Source organism: Leuciscus leuciscus, assembly GCF_965113295.1.
Source record: "Leuciscus leuciscus genome assembly, chromosome: 14".
Taxonomy (NCBI): domain Eukaryota; kingdom Metazoa; phylum Chordata; class Actinopteri; order Cypriniformes; family Leuciscidae; genus Leuciscus; species Leuciscus leuciscus.
In genome coordinates, this window is record NC_138738.1 from 25,009,714 (window position 1) to 25,032,320 (window position 22,607).

The following is a 22,607-nucleotide window of genomic DNA, read 5'->3' on the forward strand; positions in this document are numbered from 1 at the left end:
CTCTACTTAATGACACTGGTTTGATGTCTCTGTCTAACTCATGGACAAAGCTATTACAAAAAGAATGTTAATTTTGAACATGCAATACCGATTTCCGCCAGTAGGGGTGAAAGTAGAGCAGTAGGGGTAAAAATAGAGGTTGTGAAAGTTGTCCCCTGTCCTCCTCTACTTAATGACACTGGTTTGATGTCTCTGTCTCCCTGCTGGACAAAGCTATTACAAAAAGAATGTTAATTTTGGACATGCAATACCCATTTCAGCCAGTAGGGGTGAATGTAGAGCAGTAGAGGTAAAAATAGAGGTTGTGAAAGTTGTCCCCTGTCCTCCTCTACTTAATGACACTGGTTTGATGTCTCTGTCTAACTCATGGACAAAGCTATTACAAAAAGAATGTTAATTTTGGACATGCAATACTGATTTTCGCCAGTAGGGATGAAAATAGAGCAGTAGGGTTAAAAATAGAGGTTGTGAAAGTTGTCCCCTGTCCTTCTCTACTTAATGACACTGGTTTGATGTCTCTGTCTAACTCATGGACAAAGCTATTACAAAAAGAATGTTAATTTTGAACATGCAATACCTATTTTCACCAGTAGGGGTGAAAGTAGAGCAGTAGGGGAAAAAATAGAGGTTGTGAAAGTTGTCCCCTGTCCTCCTCTACTTAATGACACTGGTTTGATGTCTCTGTCTCCCTGCTGGACAAAGCTATTACAAAAAGAATGTTAATTTTGGACATGCAATACCCATTTCAGCCAGTAGGGGTGAATGTAGAGCAGTAGAGGTAAAAATAGAGGTTGTGAAAGTTGTCCCCTGTCCTCCTCTACTTAATGACACTGGTTTGATGTCTCTGTCTAACTCATGGACAAAGCTATTACAAAAAGAATGTTAATTTTGGACATGCAATACTGATTTTCGCCAGTAGGGATGAAAATAGAGCAGTAGGGTTAAAAATAGAGGTTGTGAAAGTTGTCCCCTGTCCTTCTCTACTTAATGACACTGGTTTGATGTCTCTGTCTAACTCATGGACAAAGCTATTACAAAAAGAATGTTAATTTTGAACATGCAATACCTATTTTCACCAGTAGGGGTGAAAGTAGAGCAGTAGGGGAAAAAATAGAGGTTTTGAAAGTTGTCCCCTGTCCTCCTCTACTTAATGATACTGGTTTGATGTCTCTGTCTTGCTGTTGGACAAAGCTATTACAAAAATAATGTTAATTTTGAACATGCAATACCGATTTCCGCCAGTAGGGGTGAAAGTAGAGCAGTAGCGGTAAAAATAGAGGCTGTGAAAGTTGTCCCCTGTCCTCCTCTACTTAATGACACTGGTTTGATGTCTCTGTCTAACTCATGGACAAAGCTATTACAAAAAGAATGTTAATTTTGGACATGCAATACTGATTTCCGCCAGTAGGGATGAAAATAGAGCAGTAGGGTTAAAAATAGAGGTTGTGAAAGTTGTCCCCTGTCCTTCTCTACTTAATGACACTGGTTTGATGTCTCTGTCTAACTCATGGACAAAGCTATTACAAAAAGAATGTTAATTTTGAACATGCAATACCTATTTTCACCAGTAGGGGTGAAAGTAGAGCAGTAGGGGAAAAAATAGAGGTTGTGAAAGTTGTCCCCTGTCCTCCTCTACTTAATGATACTGGTTTGATGTCTCTGTCTTGCTGTTGGACAAAGCTATTACAAAAATAATGTTAATTTTGAACATGCAATACCGATTTCCGCCAGTAGGGGTGAAAGTAGAGCAGTAGCGGTAAAAATAGAGGTTGTGAAAGTTGTCCCCTGTCCTCCTCTACTTAATGACACTGGTTTGATGTCTCTGTCTCACTGCTGGACAAAGCTATTACAAAAAGAATGTTAATTTTGGACATGCAATACCCATTTCAGCCAGTAGGGGTGAACGTAGAGCAGTAGGGGTAAAAATAGAGGTTGTGAAAGTTGTCCCCTGTCCTCTTCTACTTAATTACACTGGTTTGATGTCTCTGTCTCACTGCTGGACAAAGCTATTACAAAAAGAATGTTAATTTTGGACATGCAATACCCATTTCCACCAGTAGGGGTAAAAATAGAGCAGTAGGGGTAAAAATAGAGGTTGTGAAAGTTGTCCCCTGTCCTCCTCTACTTAATGACACTGGTTTGATGTCTCTGTCTAACTCATGGACAAAGCTATTACAAAAAGAATGTTAATTTTGGACATGCAATACCGATTTCCACCAGTAGGGGTAAAAATAGAGCAGTTGGGGTAAAAATAGAGGTTGTGAAAGTTGTCCCCTGTCCTCCTCTACTTAATGACACTGGTTTGATGTCTCTGTCTTGCTGTTGGACAAAGCTATTACAAAAAGAATGTTAATTTTGGATATGCAATACCCATTTCAGCCAGTTGGGGTAAAAATAGAGCAGTAGGGGTAAAAATAGAGGTTGTGAAAGTTGTCCCCTGTCCTCCTCTTCTTAATGAAATTGGTTTGATGTCTCTGTCTAACTCATGGACAAAGCAATTACAAAAATAATGTTAATTTTGGACATGCAATACCCATTTCAGCCAGTAGGGGTAAAAATAGAGCAGTAGGACTAAAAATAGAGGTTGTGAAAGTTGTCCCCTGTCCTTCTCTACTTAATTACACTGGTTTGATGTCTCTGTCTTGCTGTTGGACAAAGCTATTACAAAAAGAATGTTAATTTTGGACATGCAATACCGATTTCCACCAGTAGGGGTAAAAATAGAGAAGTAGGGGTAAAAATAGAGGTTGTGAAAGTTGTCCCCTGTCCTCCTCTACTTAATGACACTGGTTTGATGTCTCTGTCTTGCTGTTGGACAAAGCTATTACAAAAAGAATGTTAGTTTTGGACATGCAATACCCATTTCCACCAGTAGGGGTAAAAATAGAGCAGTAGGGGTAAAAATAGAGGTTGTGAAAGTTGTCCCCTGTCCTCCTCTACTTAATGACACTGGTTTGATGTCTCTGTCTCACTGCTGGACAAAGCTATTACAAAAAGAATGTTAATTTTGGACATGCAATACCCATTTCAGCCAGTAGGGGTGAACGTAGAGCAGTAGGGGTAAAAATAGAGGTTGTGAAAGTTGTCCCCTGTCCTCTTCTACTAAGGGTGTACTCACACTAGGCACGGTTGCCATGAACCGGGCCCGAGTACGATTGTCCCCCCTCCCCCCTCCCCCTCTGGCCTGCACTCACATAGGGTTTCAGCATTCGTGCCGGAGCACGCTTACTTCATTATGGTGCGACGGTTTCGGGATAAACAGGAAGAGCGGCGCTCTCACTGAACACAATGGAGTCCAGCACGGTTAGCGCTCACACTGCATGCGAACCGCGCCCGAGTCCAACTGAACCGTGCTCTGGCCCACCTCTTCCAAGCGGGCCAGGGCCGGCTAATCGAGCCGCGCCCGGGCACGGTTCGGAGCACTCACACTAGTCAAACGAACCGCGCTTTGGTGGTCAAATGCACTCGGGCACGGTTCAAACTGGCTAGTGTGAGTACACCCTTAATTACACTGGTCTGATGTCTCTGTCTCACTGCTGGACAAAGCTATTACAAAAAGAATGTTAATTTTGGACATGCAATACCCATTTCCACCAGTAGGGGTAAAAATAGAGCAGTAGGGGTAAAAATAGAGGTTGTGAAAGTTGTCCCCTGTCCTCCTCTACTTAATGACACTGGTTTGATGTCTCTGTCTAACTCATGGACAAAGCTATTACAAAAAGAATGTTAATTTTGGACATGCAATACCAATTTCCACCAGTAGGGGTAAAAATAGAGCAGTTGGGCTAAAAATAGAGGTTGTGAAAGTTGTCCCCTGTCCTCCTCTACTTAATGACACTGGTTTGATGTCTCTGTCTTGCTGTTGGACAAAGCTATTACAAAAAGAATGTTAATTTTGGATATGCAATACCCATTTCAGCCAGTAGGGGTAAAAATAGAACAGTAGGACTAAAAATAGAGGTTGTGAAAGTTGTCCCCTGTCCTTCTCTACTTAATTACACTGGTTTGATGTCTCTGTCTTGCTGTTGGACAAAGCTATTACAAAAAGAATGTTAATTTTGGACATGCAATACCGATTTCCACCAGTGGGGGTAAAAATAGAGCAGTAGGGGTAAAAATAGAGGTTGTGAAAGTTGTCCCCTGTCCTCCTCTACTTAATGACACTGGTTTGATGTCTCTGTCTTGCTGTTGGACAAAGCTATTACAAAAAGAATGTTAATTTTGGACATGCAATACTGATTTCCACCAGTAGGGGTAAAAATAGAGCAGTAGGGGTAAAAATAGAGGTTGTGAAAGTTGTCCCCTGTCCTCCTCTTCTTAATGAAATTGGTTTGATGTCTCTGTCTAACTCATGGACAAAGCAATTACAAAAATAATGTTAATTTTGGACATGCAATACCCATTTCAGCCAGTAGGGGTAAAAATAGAGCAGTAGGACTAAAAATAGAGGTTGTGAAAGTTGTCCCCTGTCCTTCTCTACTTAATTACACTGGTTTGATGTCTCTGTCTTGCTGTTGGACAAAGCTATTACAAAAAGAATGTTAATTTTGGACATGCAATACCGATTTCCACCAGTAGGGGTAAAAATAGAGAAGTAGGGGTAAAAATAGAGGTTGTGAAAGTTGTTCCCTGTCCTCCTCTACTTAATGACACTGGTTTGATGTCTCTGTCTTGCTGTTGGACAAAGCTATTACAAAAAGAATGTTAGTTTTGGACATGCAATACCCATTTCCACCAGTAGGGGTAAAAATAGAGCAGTAGGGGTAAAAATAGAGGTTGTGAAAGTTGTCCCCTGTCCTCCTCTTCTTAATGAAATTGGTTTGATGTCTCTGTCTAACTCATGGACAAAGCTATTACAAAAATAATGTTAATTTTGGACATGCAATACCCATTTCAGCCAGTAGGGGTAAAAATAGAGCAGTAGGGCTAAAAATAGAGGTTGTGAAAGTTGTCCCCTGTCCTTCTCTATTTAATTACACTGGTTTGATGTCTCTGTCTTGCTGTTGGACAAAGCTATTACAAAAAGAATGTTAATTTTGGACATGCAATACCGATTTCCACCAGTAGGGGTAAAAATAGAGCAGTAGGGGTAAAAATAGAGGTTGTGAAAGTTGTCCCTGTCCTCCTCTACTTAATGACACTGGTTTGATGTCTCTGTCTTGCTGTTGGACAAAGCTATTACAAAAAGAATGTTAATTTTGGACATGCAATCCCGATTTCCACCAGTAGGGGTAAAAATAGAGCAGTAGGGGTAAAAATAGAGGTTGTGAAAGTTGTCCCCTGTCCTCCTCTTCTTAATGAAATTGGTTTGATGTCTCTGTCTAACTCATGGACAAAGCTATTACAAAAAGAATGTTAATTTTGGACATGTAATACCCATTTCAGCCAGTAGGGGTAAAAATAGAGCAGTAGGGCTAAAAATAGAGGTTGTGAAAGTTGTCCCCTGTCCTTCTCTACTTAATTACACTGGTTTGATGTCTCTGTCTTGCTGTTGGACAAAGCTATTACAAAAATAATGTTAATTTTGGACATGCAATACCGATTTCCGCCAGTAGGGGTAAAAATAGAGCAGTAGGGGTAAAAATAGAGGTTGTGAAAGTTGTCCCCTGTCCTCATCTACTTAATGACATTGGTTTGATGTCTCTGTCTAACTCAGTGGTTCCCAAACTTGTCCTGAAGGCACCCCAACACTACACGTTTTCTTTGTCTCCCTAATCAAACACACCTGATTCAACTCATCAGCTCATTATCACATGGGTTAATGAGCTGATGAGTTGAATCAGGTGTGTTTGATTAGGGAGACAAAGAAAATGTGCTGCGTTGGGGTGCCTTCATGACAAAAAGAATGTTAATTTTGGACATGCAATACCGATTTCCGCCAGTAGGGGTAAAGGAGAGGTTGTTAAATATGTCTCATGTCAATAGGCCCTTTAAAATAAAAAAGCTATTACAAAAACACACACTCTGCGTTTTCCTTAAAAACGAAGAAAAAGTGCACTTTCCCCACGGTCCCTTAGGCCCTGTCCCAAATGGGACTTCATGCGGACTTTCGGTCTCGTGGACTTGAATTGCGCGTGCTCGCTGAGTCTACGAGTCCGTAGGCCGTCCCATTCAGCATTTTACCGCTCTGAAGTGTGCTCAGCAGCCCCCTTTGTACCCTTGAAGCGGTCTTCCACGAAGCCCGCATAGATGCAGGCTCCACGCACTTTAACTACCCAGGAATCCTTGCGAAAGGCCAATCAGACAACAGATGGGAGGAGATTTCACTCAAGGATAATTGTTGACATGGCTGAGAAGAAAATATTACTGTTTTTATGACCTAAATGTACATTTTATCAGTTGTTACCTACAAACATTATGGTCATCGACCAGTGGTTGATGTCTCAAACATAATAATAGCGTGTTTAATAATACGATTGCATTATGATTCATTAAACCGAATGGCAGGGCTTTACTGAGTCATATGTAAACATAGTATGAATATTGAAACCTGTAAATTGAAAAAAATATGTTTAAATTATGTTTTAAAATTGTAGTCTTAGTTCAAATGGAACATTATGTATTATTATGTACAACTGTATACATCATTTAAATAAGCATGATTTATCTATTGTCTAATTCCCAGGTGATATGCACAATATCAAAATATAGAACTGTAAAATTAGGCTGTGTAGTGGACATGCAGATAAGACGTCGGAGCGCAAAAATTTGATTTCTCCTGTCCAACAACAACCAGACCGTTATTTCCGGTATGCCGAGCGAGTCTGTCCCAAAAATACCTCTCAATGCGCCCTCGTGGACTCGCGCCAAGGGCCCTATATGTCTGCACTACATGACGTCACCAAAGTGTGGACTCTGAGGAAGTCCACAAGTCCGGAGTGTGCCATTTGGGACAGGGCCTTACTCGCATCTCCGTCAAGAGCGAGCTTTCCCGGAGAAACTCACATTGCGGCGGCTTTTGAGGGGCAGTGCTTATTATATAGAGCGAAAATACGGAAAATTAAGCTTGTGAAACATTTTAAGCCTTGCCTTTTTATCGGCAATATGGTTTAAATAATTTTTGTCCAAGTCGTTTAGGAGGTATTGCCATTTTTCAGCGAATGTCTGGGGAATATCGAAAACAAAACTAACTTAACCCCGCTGCTGAAGCGGTAGTTTTGAGAATTGTTGTGACCAAAGCGACTGAGAAAAACTGTAACGCTTTCACACACTCCAGTCCAGATGGTGGCGGTAATACAACACAAGTTGGTTTATCAACGCCTTTAAGCAGTACTAGAAAAAGAAGAATCACTCGGCCCTCGTGGAAAGAAACATGGCTGCGTTGTTTGAAGGATACACGCTGTATGGAATTGGACCAGCCCAAAATTCTTCGAATTCAGGAATTTTGGGGATTGAACTGGGCAGAGATATCGACCATGTCCTCATCACTGACGCTTCGAGATCTGTTACTGTTTATAAGGTAAAATTAGTTAGATGTAAATACTGTTTGTCTCATAAAAACGGATTGCATGCAGTGTTGTGTTAAATTCTAGCATGTAAACATGAGCGCTACATCACAAACACAGGGAATTCTCCAATGGCATCTGATGATATTTTATTTATTCTGTAAATTCAGAAAGTGATTTGGTAGCTTTTTGTGTTGCTGTTTAACCGATATCTTGATTAATAGGTGTCTGATCAAAAGCCTACGGGCAGTTGGACAGTGAAACATGGGCAGATAATCACCTGCCCCGCTGTGTTTAACACGCAGTCCCAGGAATATGTGGTCGTAACTGATGACAGGGTAAGGATCGAGACATTATGTTTCCCATAAGAATAATTCAGGTTCACATGCTGAGTGAGTACTTACAAATGTTTTTTTGTGTTTTAGGTTGTCAGAGTTTGGAAAGAAGATGATGTCTACATGGAAAAGGCTTTCAAAGCTACAGTAAGTGAAGTTAAAATCCATAAGGATTCAATTGAGTGAGTGGTACCTGCCAAGGGCAGATAAACGTATCGGGCAGGCTAACCTGGACTGTATCCTAGAGGCCCACGTGATCACCCAGCAAAAACTCGTTGAAAAGACGACTTTGCCAGATGGCTGAACAACGTTGAGATTTGGGTATAAGGTGAAAAGCTGTCGTCTTCAACTTGAATTCAACCTAATTTCAACCATGAATTCTTGATTGTTTTATGTTCATTATATTATCATATTCATACTTACTGTCAAAAAACAGTTGACAAAAGAGTAATAGAAATAAAACATCAACAGGTCAAATACATCTTTGGGGTGGAGCTAGTGGGTGGCCACCATAGACTGTAAAAAAAGATGGACGACGCCCCTTCGCTCTCTTCCATTGATGAGAACTGAAGCCGCCAGTGTCCCGATATGGCGCTGACATATTGGAACTTGAGTCTGCGCAGTAGCGATCTCGGGACCAGACCTGCGCAGTAGTGAGCAGGAAGTAAAGCCGCGAAATCAACGCTCCGCCCTCACTCTCGCAGAGAGAGTGCATTCTGTATACTTTTTAAAAAATTGATTGCAGTACGACAAGAGGCTTGTTAAAATAAAGTAAATACAATCTCCTCAGTCCTCCGAAGATCCCGAAAAAAAGTCCGTTGGTGCTCAGAGAACCTGTCAATCACAGCTGTCAATCATGAAGTTACACCACAGCATCACGTAACTAACTAAAAACCAACTTATTTTTGAAACAGACACTTGAACTTACATCAGCGTGATAAAAACGACAGCAAATGAAAGAAAACCACCTTTGGAAAAAAGATATTTGAAGTGTATTTAATTGTTTAGTTGGTCTCACGTCCCGTTGAATAACACGGGGAGGTGGGGCTTATGACCTATACTAGGACCAGTCACCGGGGGGCGATCGAGACGTTTTGGCTTCACTTTTCAGGGCTTATGCGGCACGCTTGGTGGCCACCAATTGACTGAAGCTTGGCCACCCTGCACACCAAGGTTATAGTTTTGCTTTTTTAAATGAGTTTTTATTTTAATATCGTTTTCAATTTTGCTTTAAATTTAAGTTTAGTTTTAGTTAGTTTCATTAATGGTTTTGTTAGTTTTAGTTTAGTTTTTATTTTGCAGACAGATTTCTATTTAGTTTTTATTTTATTTAGTTTTAGAAATTATAGTTTAGTTGAACACTTCCAGTGTAGACCTAAGCGAGATGTACAGTACAGATTACAGTTAACTCTTGTGCAGACATCTTAATAAAAATAAAAGAATGGTTTGAGATTGAACAAAGCACCAAATAATCAGAATCAGAAAGAGCTTTATTGCCAAGTGTGCTTGCACCCACAAGGAATTTTTCTTGGTACTGAAGCTTCCAGTGCACATATACAAATTCAAATACAACAAGAAACATAGTAATACAAATTCTAAGAATAAAATATATATATATATAAAAAAAAATAGTATAAAAAGTAAAAAAAGGGGTCACAGTTGGGTTTAGTCTGAATAAACATTTACAGATTATGAACATATTTACAGTATTTTGAGTAGTATGAATAATATAAATATAAATATCACCTGAGTTAGAGAATATTACACTAGACAGTGAGAGTCTAGTGCATGTTACAGATTATGAACATATTTACAGTATTTTGAGTAGTATGAATAATATAAATATAAATATCACCTGAGTTAGAGAATATTGCACTAGACAGTGGGAGTATTGCACTTACAGGCATATGCCTTGGGGGGCATGTTAAGTGTTCAGAAGGGAAGGTAAATGGAAGGTAAATGGAACTTAAAAGTATACAAGAAAAAACTATGAAAAATTTCATATTAAAGATGAAATCTTGTTAAAAATGCCAAGTTTGGTGACCACTGGAACATAAAAAAACAGCTCAATTAATCTGACTACAGTCAACTCAACCTGCTGTGAAGCCAGTGTGATTAAATAATGAAATATCTATGCAGTGTATATGTTTTTTTCTATACCGGTGGGGACTTAAACCTGAATGCACACAGACTCATGGGGGACTCGTGTCACTGTAGGGACCTAAATTGAGGTACACAAGCTTATAAATCATACAGAATGAGTTTTTTAGAAAATGTAAAAATGCAGAAAGGTGTGTGTGATGGGTAGATTTAGGGGTAGGGTAAGTGTAAGGAGACGGAATACAGTTTGTACAGTATAAAAACCATTACGTCTATAAAGAGTCCCCATTTAGATGGATCTGTGTGTGTGTCTGTTTGTGTATGCGCACGTTTGTGTGTGTGTGTGTGTGTGTGTGTGTGTGCGCTTGTCCTGGGGAAACATTGTGGGGAAATGTATCCACATGGATAATAATATTATTAGCAGTAAATGTTTTGTAAAATGTCTTTATTGAATGTATGCTCATCATTCTGTTTAATATAACGCATTTGCACGCTCAAACGCGATATGTGAACGGCCCCTGACTGGTTCAGTTTTGTTTTTATGATGGTGTATTTGCCCACGCAACATTTTTTAATGCACTATTTGTGGACTGTGATTTTTGAACTGAATAAGTGACTAAATGTCACAGAGGCTATTATGTATGGAAGACTAGAAATGCAGGATTTTTTTTGCAACACCTTATAAACCGAAATAAGGAATAGCATAAATCAATTTAAAAAATAAAAATGTAAATGAATAAATCATTTTAAAATGGACAAATAAAATTGTGCAATTCTTGTTTTGTTAATTGTTTGATTATTCATGTTAAATGTAAAAATGTTAAATAAAATAGATCAATAAATCAATAAATAGTAGGCCTAGATTAAAAATAAATAGACATATGTGACTGTTTATTCACGTTTAAACCAGTTTAAGAAAGCCAGCATTTAAAAACATTTTGGCAGTTTTTTTCTTTTCTTTATCCATTTGAAAATCTTGTTAAAATATGCTATTATAAACTCGTAGGGGCAACAAATGAACTTCCGACTCTCTCCCATGCCACTCAAAGTAGATATAAGATGGGCTGTCATTGGACAGTAAAAACGACGTAGGCTATACGGCAGGGATGGAAATTAACTTTTTTGTCCACCGGCCACTGTGGCTGGTGGATTTCAAAATCTACCAGCCACTCAATGTTTTTACCAGCCACTTTCTTGTTTTTAACCGACAATGTAACTGCATGTGAAAATTAATAGTACAAGATCTACAATACTTAAAGGGATACTCCACTTTAAAATGAAAATTCTGTCATCATATACTCACCCTCATGTTGTTTGAAACCTGTATGAATTTCTTTCTTCTGCTGAACAGAAAGGAAGATATTTAGAAGAATGTCAGTAACCAGAAAGTTTCTGGTCTCATTGACTTCCATAGTAGGAAAAAATATATACTATGGAAGTCAATGAGACCAGAAACTGTCTGTTTACTGATATTTTTCTCAATATCTTCCTTTCTGTTCAGCAGAAGAAAGAAATTCATAAAGGATTGAAACAACATGAGGGTGAGTATATGATGACAGAATTTTCATTTTAAAGTGGAGTATCCCTTTAAGCAGTTTATTTAATCTCAAGTCTCAATGAAATACTGACATTTTCTCTTTCTCTCTTATACACGCTTTCTCTCTTATATATATTTCTCTTTTTTACCTGGATGTGGCATTTGGATGATTCGTGGTATTTTATGGCTTCCAGTCTTACGTTTTTAGTCCCAAAAATGAAACTAATAGGCCCTGTTTACACGAGAACGCTCGCGGGTGAAAACGTAAAAATATTTGATCAGATGTGCCTTTCGTTTAGACGGCGACGGCGTTTTTGGGGCTTAAAAACGCAAAAAAGTGAAACCATCCTCCAGAGTGGAAATCTTAAAAACGCTCCACCGTCGCGTCGGTGCGTTCACACCGGACGCGCGAGTGATTTCAATGTTAAGTCAATGCAAAGATGTTTTCTCTGCAGACCTCTTAACCAGCTCTTAACGCCTGCGATGTAACGCCACATTTTCTTTGAAGGTGTCCTCCTCTAAAAGTGTCCGCCGTCCGTGTGAAACAGTATGCTATTTTTATTTACCCGCCACGGTGGCCGGTAGGTGAAGCGAGTTTACCCGCCACAACACAAAATCACCCGCATTTGGCTGGTGGCGGGTGCTAATTTCCATCCCTGCTATACGGTCATTGAAGCGGTGATGTTTGCACTTAGGTTTTATTACGCATTTAGGAGAGTATTGCAAGAAGCTGATTACATTAACCTTACTTTCGAAAACAAAAAAACAATTAGAGATGCACCGATTACAATTTTCTAGGCCGATTCCGATTTTTCATTGAGTTTGACCTGCCGATACCGATTTAGCCGATTCCGATTTCATTTTTTTTCTAACCACTTTACAGCACACAATTTTTTTTCTGTCTTTTCTTTAATAGAACATTTGACATTTTTGCATAGACAATTTTTTGAACAGATAATCATTATAAAATAGAACTATATAAGTTACTCCTGGTGTGGGAAATCTAAAGTGCAGTGTGCAAAGTCCCTCCACGCTCTACCTTTTCCTTGCAGGTGTTGCATATTGCAAACTTATCTTACACACGCTGAAGAATTTCCAAACAGCTGACATGTTGCAGGTTAATTCACAAGGTTTCCTACTTGTGGGTTCCGTGTGCACGTGTGATGCTGATGTTGCGCAATGTTAATCATGCGGCGCCCGAGTGCATTTGACCGCCATCAAATTGGCATATGTCAGACTGACTGACCGGCCGATCACGTGAAAATCTGCCAATTCTGGTCACCAGCCGATCGATCATGCATCTCTAAATACAATCATGATTTTTCATGAAAAATTGTTAGAATTGTAGGCCTGAAATACCTTGGTATCAGCTTGTTTTCATTAATGGTATAATTAATACAATTAGGGGTGACCCCAAATAGTCGAAGATTCGATGCTTCGATAGGAGGAGCCTGATTCGACTACCGATCTCACGGTCGAATCTTCGCAGAGGTGTTATGAAACGATGATCATGCCACTTTGGCTATATGAGGGCGCTCAATGTCTGATTTCACATAGAACTACCGGTTTTCTGTCAATACGTTAATATTCAGCCTATTATGATAATGCTGTATATAAAAATGTGCAAAGAAATACGCTTTTAATAAATATTTTTTAACGTGCGTGAAAAAATCCAAACACCCCGCGTCCGCGTGACAGATTTAAGTTTTACTTTCAATCCGTAACCGACAGAGGAGCGTCTTGGCGGCAAGGATTTAAATCTTTAAAATAACAATGTCTGCGATAAGAAAATCTAAAGTGTGGATGTACACCATCAGAAAGGATATTCTCCAAGGCTGGATTTAGCATCAGGAAAACCATGATCGCACTTCTGCCGGCCAACGTTAACAAGTTTCACGTTAGAATGTATTTTATCCGCGCGCACAATTTGAAAAGACTCCAACGGATACAGACAGTGAAAGACTGGATTTGTTCTCTCGATCAGGTATAGGGTAGCCTACAAGTGATTTCAAAACTTTTCAGCCGGTTCTAATTTGATTTTTGGATGCCATGAGTGTGAACATTTTTAGCTAAAAAGACTGCCACTCCAGTTTAGCATTTATTGTTGTTTCTGCAGTTAAAAAGACAAAGTTGAAAATTCTGGCTACTATCGTTATTTTAATAATTTATTTATTTTAATTTTATTTATTGATCTGTCAGGGTTATCTAATCTAACTATTTGTGGCTTGTGTTTTGAATATATTCCCCTGCACTTTAGGCATTTTGCACACATTTGCTCATCTTGTGACTTGATTCTGATTTATTTCGTTTTGTATTTTTATTTATTAGAAAGGTATATTCTGTTCTAATTTAATTTAGTAAATTAATTGTTTATTTTTTCGGTTTATCGATGTTGTGGTGTGTAGAGCCTGCTCGCACAGGTAATTTAGTCGATTTAATTTGATTTGTATGTGAAATGCAAATTAGGCCGCTGTCGGTAGCCTGCTCAATATATTCAACGTTAATAAAAGGTATCCAAGCAAAAAGTTCTCCACGCATTATCCTGCAGTTAATGAGAAATTGTAATTTATTGGCGCACTATATTGACTGCGTATTGAGACGTAAAACTGTTGAGCTAGATTTTCAACCAATCAGCATCGAAAATGTAAGTAGGTCACAGCCGAAATCAAGCCAATATCACTACGCACATGTAAACATGGAGGAGGACGTAAGCAGCGCATCCTCATCTGATAGCGGCGATCAAGCTCGATTAACACCCGTAAAGTGTATTCTTCATGTCGGAAAAGATGGTGGGAAAGGTCCGCAGCCCTTTACTGAAGTCCGATGGGGGAAAAATCAAGCATAGGAATGGCTCAAAACGTCGGACACTACGGAGCTAACGTTAGCTATTGCTAATAAACATGTTGCCCTCCTGGACAAACCGGTCTCTGATGTCCCCAAAAAAACTTGCATCACAATAAGTGTATTGTGATTGTCAAAACATTTTAGTAACTAAACTGAATAGTATTAGGTTTAGTGACAACATGTTACAATGTTTATATGGTACAATTTCTGGTAAGCTAGGTTTTTTTTTTTTTTTTTATTTCTTGAAACAAATTTCACGATTTCAATTCAATTCTTGTGATTTGATTTAATATTGACTCATTTGAATAAATATTAGGTACACAAGATAGGCGTTAATTTTTCTCAAGAAAAATAAATAAATACATAGGCTACATACAGACAGCCCTATCAGCTGGTAGTATTATTTAAGGTAAAAAATAACTCAGATTAAATATAATGCGTTTTTTATTATAACAACTTTATTTAATGATATAAGTACAAATATAATAAATATGTAATATAGTACACATATTTAGCAAAATACTTTTTCTAGCCAACTAACGTGCCTATATTATGGTCATTAAATGGCTTTCCTGAGGTAAATGTTATGTGACATAATTGTTCTCCAGCTGTTTTATTGACCCCTTTGTTTGATTGATTGATCGATATTATGTATGAAGAATATACATTTCGGTAAGCTGTACTGTTTCTTTCAACATTGTTCATTCGTGTTTATTTACTATTAGCTAGTAGAGATGATGGGGTCACGTGCCGCTAGGGATCAATTACAAACACCAAAACGGTATTTATTGTTTGAATTTCGTAATAAAATTGACAGAATCTGAGAGCTGAGATTTTTTTCATATCATAACTAACCTGCTCTGTCAAGTCTGTCGGTCTCCGTGTCCTCTTTGCTTCGCGATTTTTCTGTGCGTGAGAAAATGGATGTGTGGCGTGTGAAAAGTGTCAATTGCGTGAGTCTCACAGTGAATGCGTGAGAGTTGGCAGCTCTGTTATTATATTTTGACTTAATTCTATTTGTTATTCAGATTTTACCTCAAATATTACCTTTGAATTGGAACATGAGAAGTAATTGGGATGTTAATGCTACAGTAGAGGTTTTCTTGATAATTTTATCATGTTTACTGTCCCTAGATAGCAACTTCAGGTATCACACATTTCAAACTGGTTTATTTTGTACTTCAAGTGGTAATTCGGCATTTTGGGGTTTATATGATAAACAGGTTTGAAAGTGCAAAATTCCCTATGTTTTCCCTTTTTTTTAAAAAAGGGCACCTTTAGCATCTTTTTTTATCAAAAACTGCAAGGTTGGGTGTGGAGAACTTTTTCTAAGGAATCTCTATATATTTCTGATGTTAAAGTAGGTAGTGCCCCACTTGGTGGGACGAAACCCTATTTCTAGGCCTCTTTTAGGCTACCGACAGTGGCCTATCTCTCTCTCACACACACACACACACACACACACACACACACACACACACACACACACACACACACACACACACACACACACACACACACACACACACACACACACACACACACACACACGAGACCCCTAAACCTACCCATCACACACAAGCGTCTATAAAACGCCGATAGCAGGCCGGGCGGTTTGTCCAGGAGGGCAACATGTTTATTAGCAATAGCTAACGTTAGCTCCGTAGTGTCCGACGTTTTGAGCCATTCCTATGCTTGATTTTTTCCCATCGGACTTCAGTAAAGGGCTGCGGACCTTTCCCACCATCTTTTCCGACCTGAAGAATACACTTTACGGGTGTTAATCGAGCTTGATCGCCGCTATCAGATGAGGATGCGCTGCTTACGTCCTCCTCCATGTTAACATGTGCGTAGTGATATTGGCTTGATTTCGGCTGTGACCTACTTACATTTTCGATGCTGATTGGTTGAAAATCTAGCTCAACAGTTTTACGTCTCAATACGCAGTCAATATAGTGTGCCAATAAATTACAATTTCTCATTAACTGCAGGATAATGCGTGGAGAACTTTTTGCTTGGATACCTTTTATTAACGTTGAACATATTGAGCAAAAGAAAAATGAGTGCCCCGTTTGTCGGAACGAAACTGAACGATACAGCTCACGTACAGCGGCCTAAATCCTGTCTGTGGCCTTTCTGGAGTTATTTATGTTATTTCTTAGTTTTATTGATCCAAAATGTTTTTATACATTTTCTTCTATATCTTTGTGTGATTTTCTGTACATCGCTGCTTTGAAATGTTAAAGCCCCGCCCCCATACACATGATTCGACTATTAGTCGACTATAAGCAAGACATGACGATTCTGATTCGACTATGAAAATCCGTAGTCGGGGACACCCCTAAATACAATTACAATTAATTTGGTTTGTCCTGATTAATTTGTTCTTAATCAGTAAAAAATAAAATCATCTTACAAGAATGAACACATATGAACAGTTAAATTATTATTGTATTATTTTTAACTACAGTGGAGAGAACAAGTATTTGATACACTGCCGATTTTGCAGGTTTTCCCACTTACAAAGCATGTAGAAGTCTGTAATTTTTATCATAGGTACTCTTCAACTGTGAGTGATGGAATCTAAAACAAAAATCAAGAAAATCACATTGTTTTTTTTTTTTTTTAAGTAATTTGCATTTTATTGCATGACATAAGTATTTGATACATCAGAAAAGCAGAACTTAATATTTGGTACAGAAACCTTTGTTTGCAATTACAGAGATCATACGTTTCCTGTAGTTCTTGTCCAGGTTTGCACACACTGCAGCAGGGATTTTGGCCCACTCCTCCATACAGACCTTCTCCAGATCCTTCAGGTTTCGGGGCTATCGCTGGGCAATACGGACTTTCAGCTCCCTCCAAAGATTTTCTATTGGGTTCAGGACTGGAGACTGGCTAGGCCACTCCAGGACCTTGATATGCTTCTTACAGAGCCACTCCTTAGTTGCCCTAGCTGTGTGTTTCGGGTCGTTGTCATGCTGGAAGACCCAGCCACGATCCATCTTCAATGCTCTTACTGAGGGAAGGAGGTTGTTGGCCAAGATCTTGCGATACATGGCCCCATCCATCCTCCCCTCAATACGGTGCAGTCGTCCTGTCCCCTTTGCAGAAAAGCATCGCCAAAGAATTATGTTTCCACCTCCATGCTTCACGGTTGGGATGGTGTTCTTGGAGTTGTACTCATCCTTCCTCCAAACACGGCGAGTGGAGTTTGGACCAAAAAGCTCTATTTTTGTCTCATCAGACCACATGACCTTCTCCCATTCCTCCTCTGGATCATCCAGATGGTCATTGGCAAACTTCAGACGGGCCTGGACATGCGCTGGCTTGAGCAGGGGGACCTTGCGAGCTCTGCAGGATTTTAATCCATGACGGCGTAGTGTTACTAATGGTTTTCTTTGAGACTGTGGTCCCAGCTCTCTTCAGGTCATTGACCAGGTCCTGCTATGTAGTTCTGGGCTGATCCCTCACCTTCCTCATGATCATTGATGCCCCACGAGGAGAGATCTTGCATGGCGCCCCAGACTGAGGGAAATTGACCGTCATCTTGAACTGCTTGCCTATTGTCCTGTAGCTTATCCCAGCCTTGTGCAGGTCTATAATTTTATCCCTGATGTCCTTACACAGCTCTCTGGTCTTGGCCACTGTGGAGAGGTTGGAGTCTGTTTGATTGAGTGTGTGGACAGGTCTTTTATGCATGTAACGAGTTCAAACAGGTGCAGTTAATACAGGTAATGAGTGGAGAACAGGAGGGCTTCTTAACCCATTTGTGCCCAAATTTTTCTGAATGGTTTCATGCATATAATCCTGTTAATAGTGTCCTATGTGAACATGTTCTGCATTTATTTTCCCCAGGTTTTTTTTTCTTTCTTGAAAATCATATTTGAATGTGTGGCAACTATAGTTGCCGGTGGGCAAATATGTTGTATGCACCCCTTCAATGTAAAATATGAATAGGAGGAGAACATTTGGCATTTATCTCAAAATAACTGCTTTCAACAGATCAATCTTTATTCATAAACAAATTTATTATGTATAAAAGTCGAAGAACATTTGATGCAGACCCAAAAAAACGGCATCTAGCTTATAATCTCTTGAATATGAAAACACAACAAACAACAAATCCATTTGCCTTAACCATTGTGCGCTGTTCAGGGTCTTTTTGACCCACATTTCTGACTTTCATTCATGGGGATAACATAGATAATTTGACATGGTTTAGTGTAAGATTTTTGCCCATCTTTTGGAAAATGCTGTTTTAAAAGTAACAAATTATCACTTTAACCAGTAGATGGCTGCAGAGCACCACTATTTGCTATTTGCTATTTTGACTAACTGAAAGACATCTTTTCACAAGTTTTTCCAGTTGTACTCATATCTACATAATAATGAAATCACAATTATAATAATAAAAGTTACTTTTTGTCAAAGTTTAGGCACTCTTTGTACTGAAAAAAAAATCTGTTTTTCAGTAATGTTATATTATGATTAGAATCAAATGAAGTTGATCAATGGACAAAATTCATCCTCAAAATCAGAAACAACACAGAACACACAGACAGAAATGAAGTGGCACACTTTAAATTTGTAGAATTATATGAAAAACAGATGTTTGAAATAAATGATAAACTCTAAAAACTCCAACTTTTCTCTTTGTAACATCCTGATCAGGTTTGATTCTAATCATAATGTAACATTATTGAAAACTGATTTTTTTTTCAGTACAAAAACTGCCAAACTTTGACAAAAAGTAACTTTTATTGTTATAATTGTGATTTCATTATAGGTAGATATAAATCTAACTGGAAAAACTTGTGAAAAGATGTCTTTTAGTTTGAAACTTTTAGTACTTTTAGAGCTCTGCAGAGCTCTGCTAGAGCTTTTTTTTTTACTTTTAAAACTGCATTTTCCAAGATTTGGCCAAAAATCTTACACTAAACCATGTCAAATTATCCATGTTATCCCCATGAATGAAAGTTAGAAATGTGGGTATTTTATAAGGCACTTTTTTTTCTTTTTTTTTTCTCTTTTTGGAGAATTTTTCTTTTCTTTTTTTGAACATTTTGTGGAGTAAAAATGTCCAAATGTAGAGTAAAAACATAAATAAACTGAGTAAAATTACATTTGTTTAAAATATATATATTGTTACAAAATTACATTTTGTTGCCTGGGGTCTCTCAGACCCCAAACAGCCTGACTGTAAACCACAAACGAACAGCGCACAAGGGTTAAAGTTGTGGAACATAGTGCAGAACAAAGTGCAGCCATAACAGGGCATTGTGTATCAAAAAGTTAAATGAAAATAAATAAATACAAATAAATAGAATGAAGAAAAAATATATATCTATACAGAGATGTCATTTAAAGGATTAAGTTATGTTTATGCACTAAACAAGACCAATAAACTTGATTTATTAACCTATTAACACAGTATACCCCATTTTCCCATGATATATGTACTTACAAGGCATTTGCCCACCGGCAACTATAGTTGCCGCTTGGACTTTTGACTAAGTATACAAAAAACTATAGATCTCTTGTAAGATTTGTTTTGTTTGGATGATTCTAGAGACCTTCATGATTATGTAGATGTATATATGTCAACAAAAAATACTTATTAGTAACATGAAAATGACCTTTCTTTGGGAGGGTTTGCCTTCGCCATGCTTCCTGGAAGTAGGGGTAGGAAGTTGACAGCTTCATGTGACAGGGAGGAAGTGAATACCTTTTTTTTTTTCTTGAAATCCTTTATTTGGTTGTTTGCTTGCATGTCGTTGAGAAATAAAACATGGACAACATCTAGAAAATTATTTACAAAAGGAAAATGACAACTATGCACTGCGGCAACTATAGTTGCCGGTGGGCTTAAATGGGTTAAAGAACAACTAACAGGTCTATGAGAGCCGGAATTCTTACTGGTTGGTAGGTGATCAAATACTTGTCATTATTTAAAAATCATACAATGTGATTTTTCTGGATTTGTTTTAGATTCCGTCTTTAAAAAATTACAGACCTCTACATGCTTTAAGTAGGAAAACCTGCAAAATCGGCAGTGTATCAAATACTTGTTCTCCCCACTGTATCTTGAAACTATCCAAGCAGCGTTTCCCTCTCAGATGTGACGGCGGAATTAATACATTACCAAAATGTGATTACAGAATATATTTAACCCTCTGGAGTCTGAGCGTTTTTTTGGGCCCTGGGGGTGTTCTGACATGCCCTGACATTTGTGCTTTTTTCAGTTGCTTATAAACATATTAATGGCAAAGGTGTAAATTCACTCTATATAGCACAAACAGGACTACAATAATATGTGAGCCACATGTATGTACATGTTTTCATTTTTGAGAGAATAATGTTTATGCGTGGTTATCGAAAAAACTAAAAATTAAAATTTTTGAAATAAGACCACAAAACACATACTAAATATGTGGCAATAAGACTTTTGACTTATGGATGTCGTCGCCTATAGTTTTTTCTTCAAAATTATGTGAAAATAGTCTTGCTTTATCGTTCACATAAAACCATACATTGATTTAAATTGATGTAAAACAGGTTTTGCTTGGAAAGCCAATATGCGAGGGGGCGTGAACGAGGAGTGGTTTACACCTTAGAATACACCCACTCTGCATAATGATGAGCCATTCACTCAGGTGTGACACTGACTGAGCCACAATGAAAGGACAAAAGATATATTTAGAAGAAGACTTATATTGACCATTTAAGATTTTGCTTACATCTATCTTGTAAATATGTTTTGCTATTTTATTAAAATGGTTACAATTACAACAATAATTACAATTTCAACAATATTTCAAGTGTACTCTTTCTTTGTAAAAAAAAATGATTATAGGCCCTACATTTGATCTATGTATTCATTAGTTTGAATATAACCAACATTGGAACAGCTAACATCTTAGTTGATGACTTTATTTTTGACAAAAATCGTATTTTATATATAGAAATGGCTAAACAAAAGCTTATTTGATGTGGCAGTATATTCTACAGTAAAAACTGTACCCAAATCTACTAAACAAAATGTTGTCTTTCATATTTCGTCTGACTGTAACGTTGTTTTCATGAAATATTAGGGCATATTGTTAATTTGCAGTTTAATACGTTGCTTATACAAATAGCCTACATTTTATTTCAACATTCAGTCGATGTTTACTTATCTCAGTATAGCAATACAGTTTGCTAAAACATCATCATTCATTCACACACGCGATTTAAATTTAAACTGTCTTTGCCAGCTGTGGTAAACAGCGCGCATTCATGCCGTTTATTCATTCATAAACAGAAACCCACGTGAAGAAATTCACGTGAGAAGGAAAAAACTTACTTGTATTCCTCAGCTCGCTCCTCGATATACCCGCACTTCTGAGGGACATTTTCGATTAGTATTATTCCTCACAGCGCTGCAAGACGGTGTAAACAATGATCTAAATAAACGTGTGTGTTTTCTCGAGCTGATGGGGGCGTTCACAGGATTGCCTCAGCCATTTGCGTTTGAATAGCGCGCGCTCTCCGTGGGCGGGGCCGATTATAACGTAATGAGATGAGATGAGCTCGACTGGAATCGCTCTCTTTTAATACAGATTTCACAAGATGAGAATAATTGTTTTTTTATATAAATGACTTCATTTAAAAGAAGAGAATTCAAGCTTCATGCCTGTCTGTCTGTATGTCTGTTTGACTGAGTATTCGCTGAGTTATTGTTAATTTTCGGACGCGTTTCAGAATGGACTTCACTGGCAGAGAGAAGGCAGAACTCGCTTCGTGTTTATTTTTCTTTATTTGGCAAAAAGCACAACACTTTGTTTTTATTGTGAGTATACACAAAAATAATACACATTTAACAGAATCGATTGATGTATGAAACTCCTATGGAAAATCAAAGTCAACAGAGTATTTATGAGTTTCTTTTACACTAATAAAAAAAAAGCGAGCTGGTATCGCCGGCGATACCGTAGACCTCAGGGGGTTAAGTTATCCATCAAATTGTAATTTTCTCCTTACGTTCTTGGGAGTTAACAATAATGCCTGACCAGTAAACTACTTGGTAAACAAACAAAACATTTTGGCATTAGTTGATGCCTAAAAATGTAAAAGTTTACCTTATAAATAGAATTTAGTTTAAAGGGATACTTCAGGATTTAGCATTAAGCTTTGTATTAGTAGAAAACCTGTAGTATTTTCGAATTACCGTGCTTTCTACCCTCATATCCCCCTGAGATGAGAGATTTATGTATTTTTTGTCTGGAAAAAAATCCTCCGATGACGCAAAAATCGTCATTTTGTGTCATCTGAGGATTTTTTGGCCAGAGGCTAAAGACTACAGCC

At 38.1% G+C, this 22,607-nt stretch overlaps 1 protein-coding gene across 2 annotated transcripts in view; it reads left to right on the top strand.

The window, feature by feature from the left end:
• Nucleotides 1-7,275: 7,275 nt before the first annotated feature.
• Nucleotides 7,276-22,607, top strand: part of nol11 (nucleolar protein 11) — an 81,178-nt gene continuing 65,846 nt past the window's right edge. For both annotated transcript variants that reach the window (XM_082136822.1, XM_082136823.1), the window contains exons 1-3: nucleotides 7,276-7,459; nucleotides 7,670-7,783; nucleotides 7,871-7,927. In XM_082136822.1, coding sequence (XP_081992948.1) covers nucleotides 7,313-7,459; nucleotides 7,670-7,783; nucleotides 7,871-7,927 — 318 coding nt within the window. In that variant the 5' untranslated portion in view covers nucleotides 7,276-7,312. The remainder of the gene's footprint in view (nucleotides 7,460-7,669; nucleotides 7,784-7,870; nucleotides 7,928-22,607) is intronic.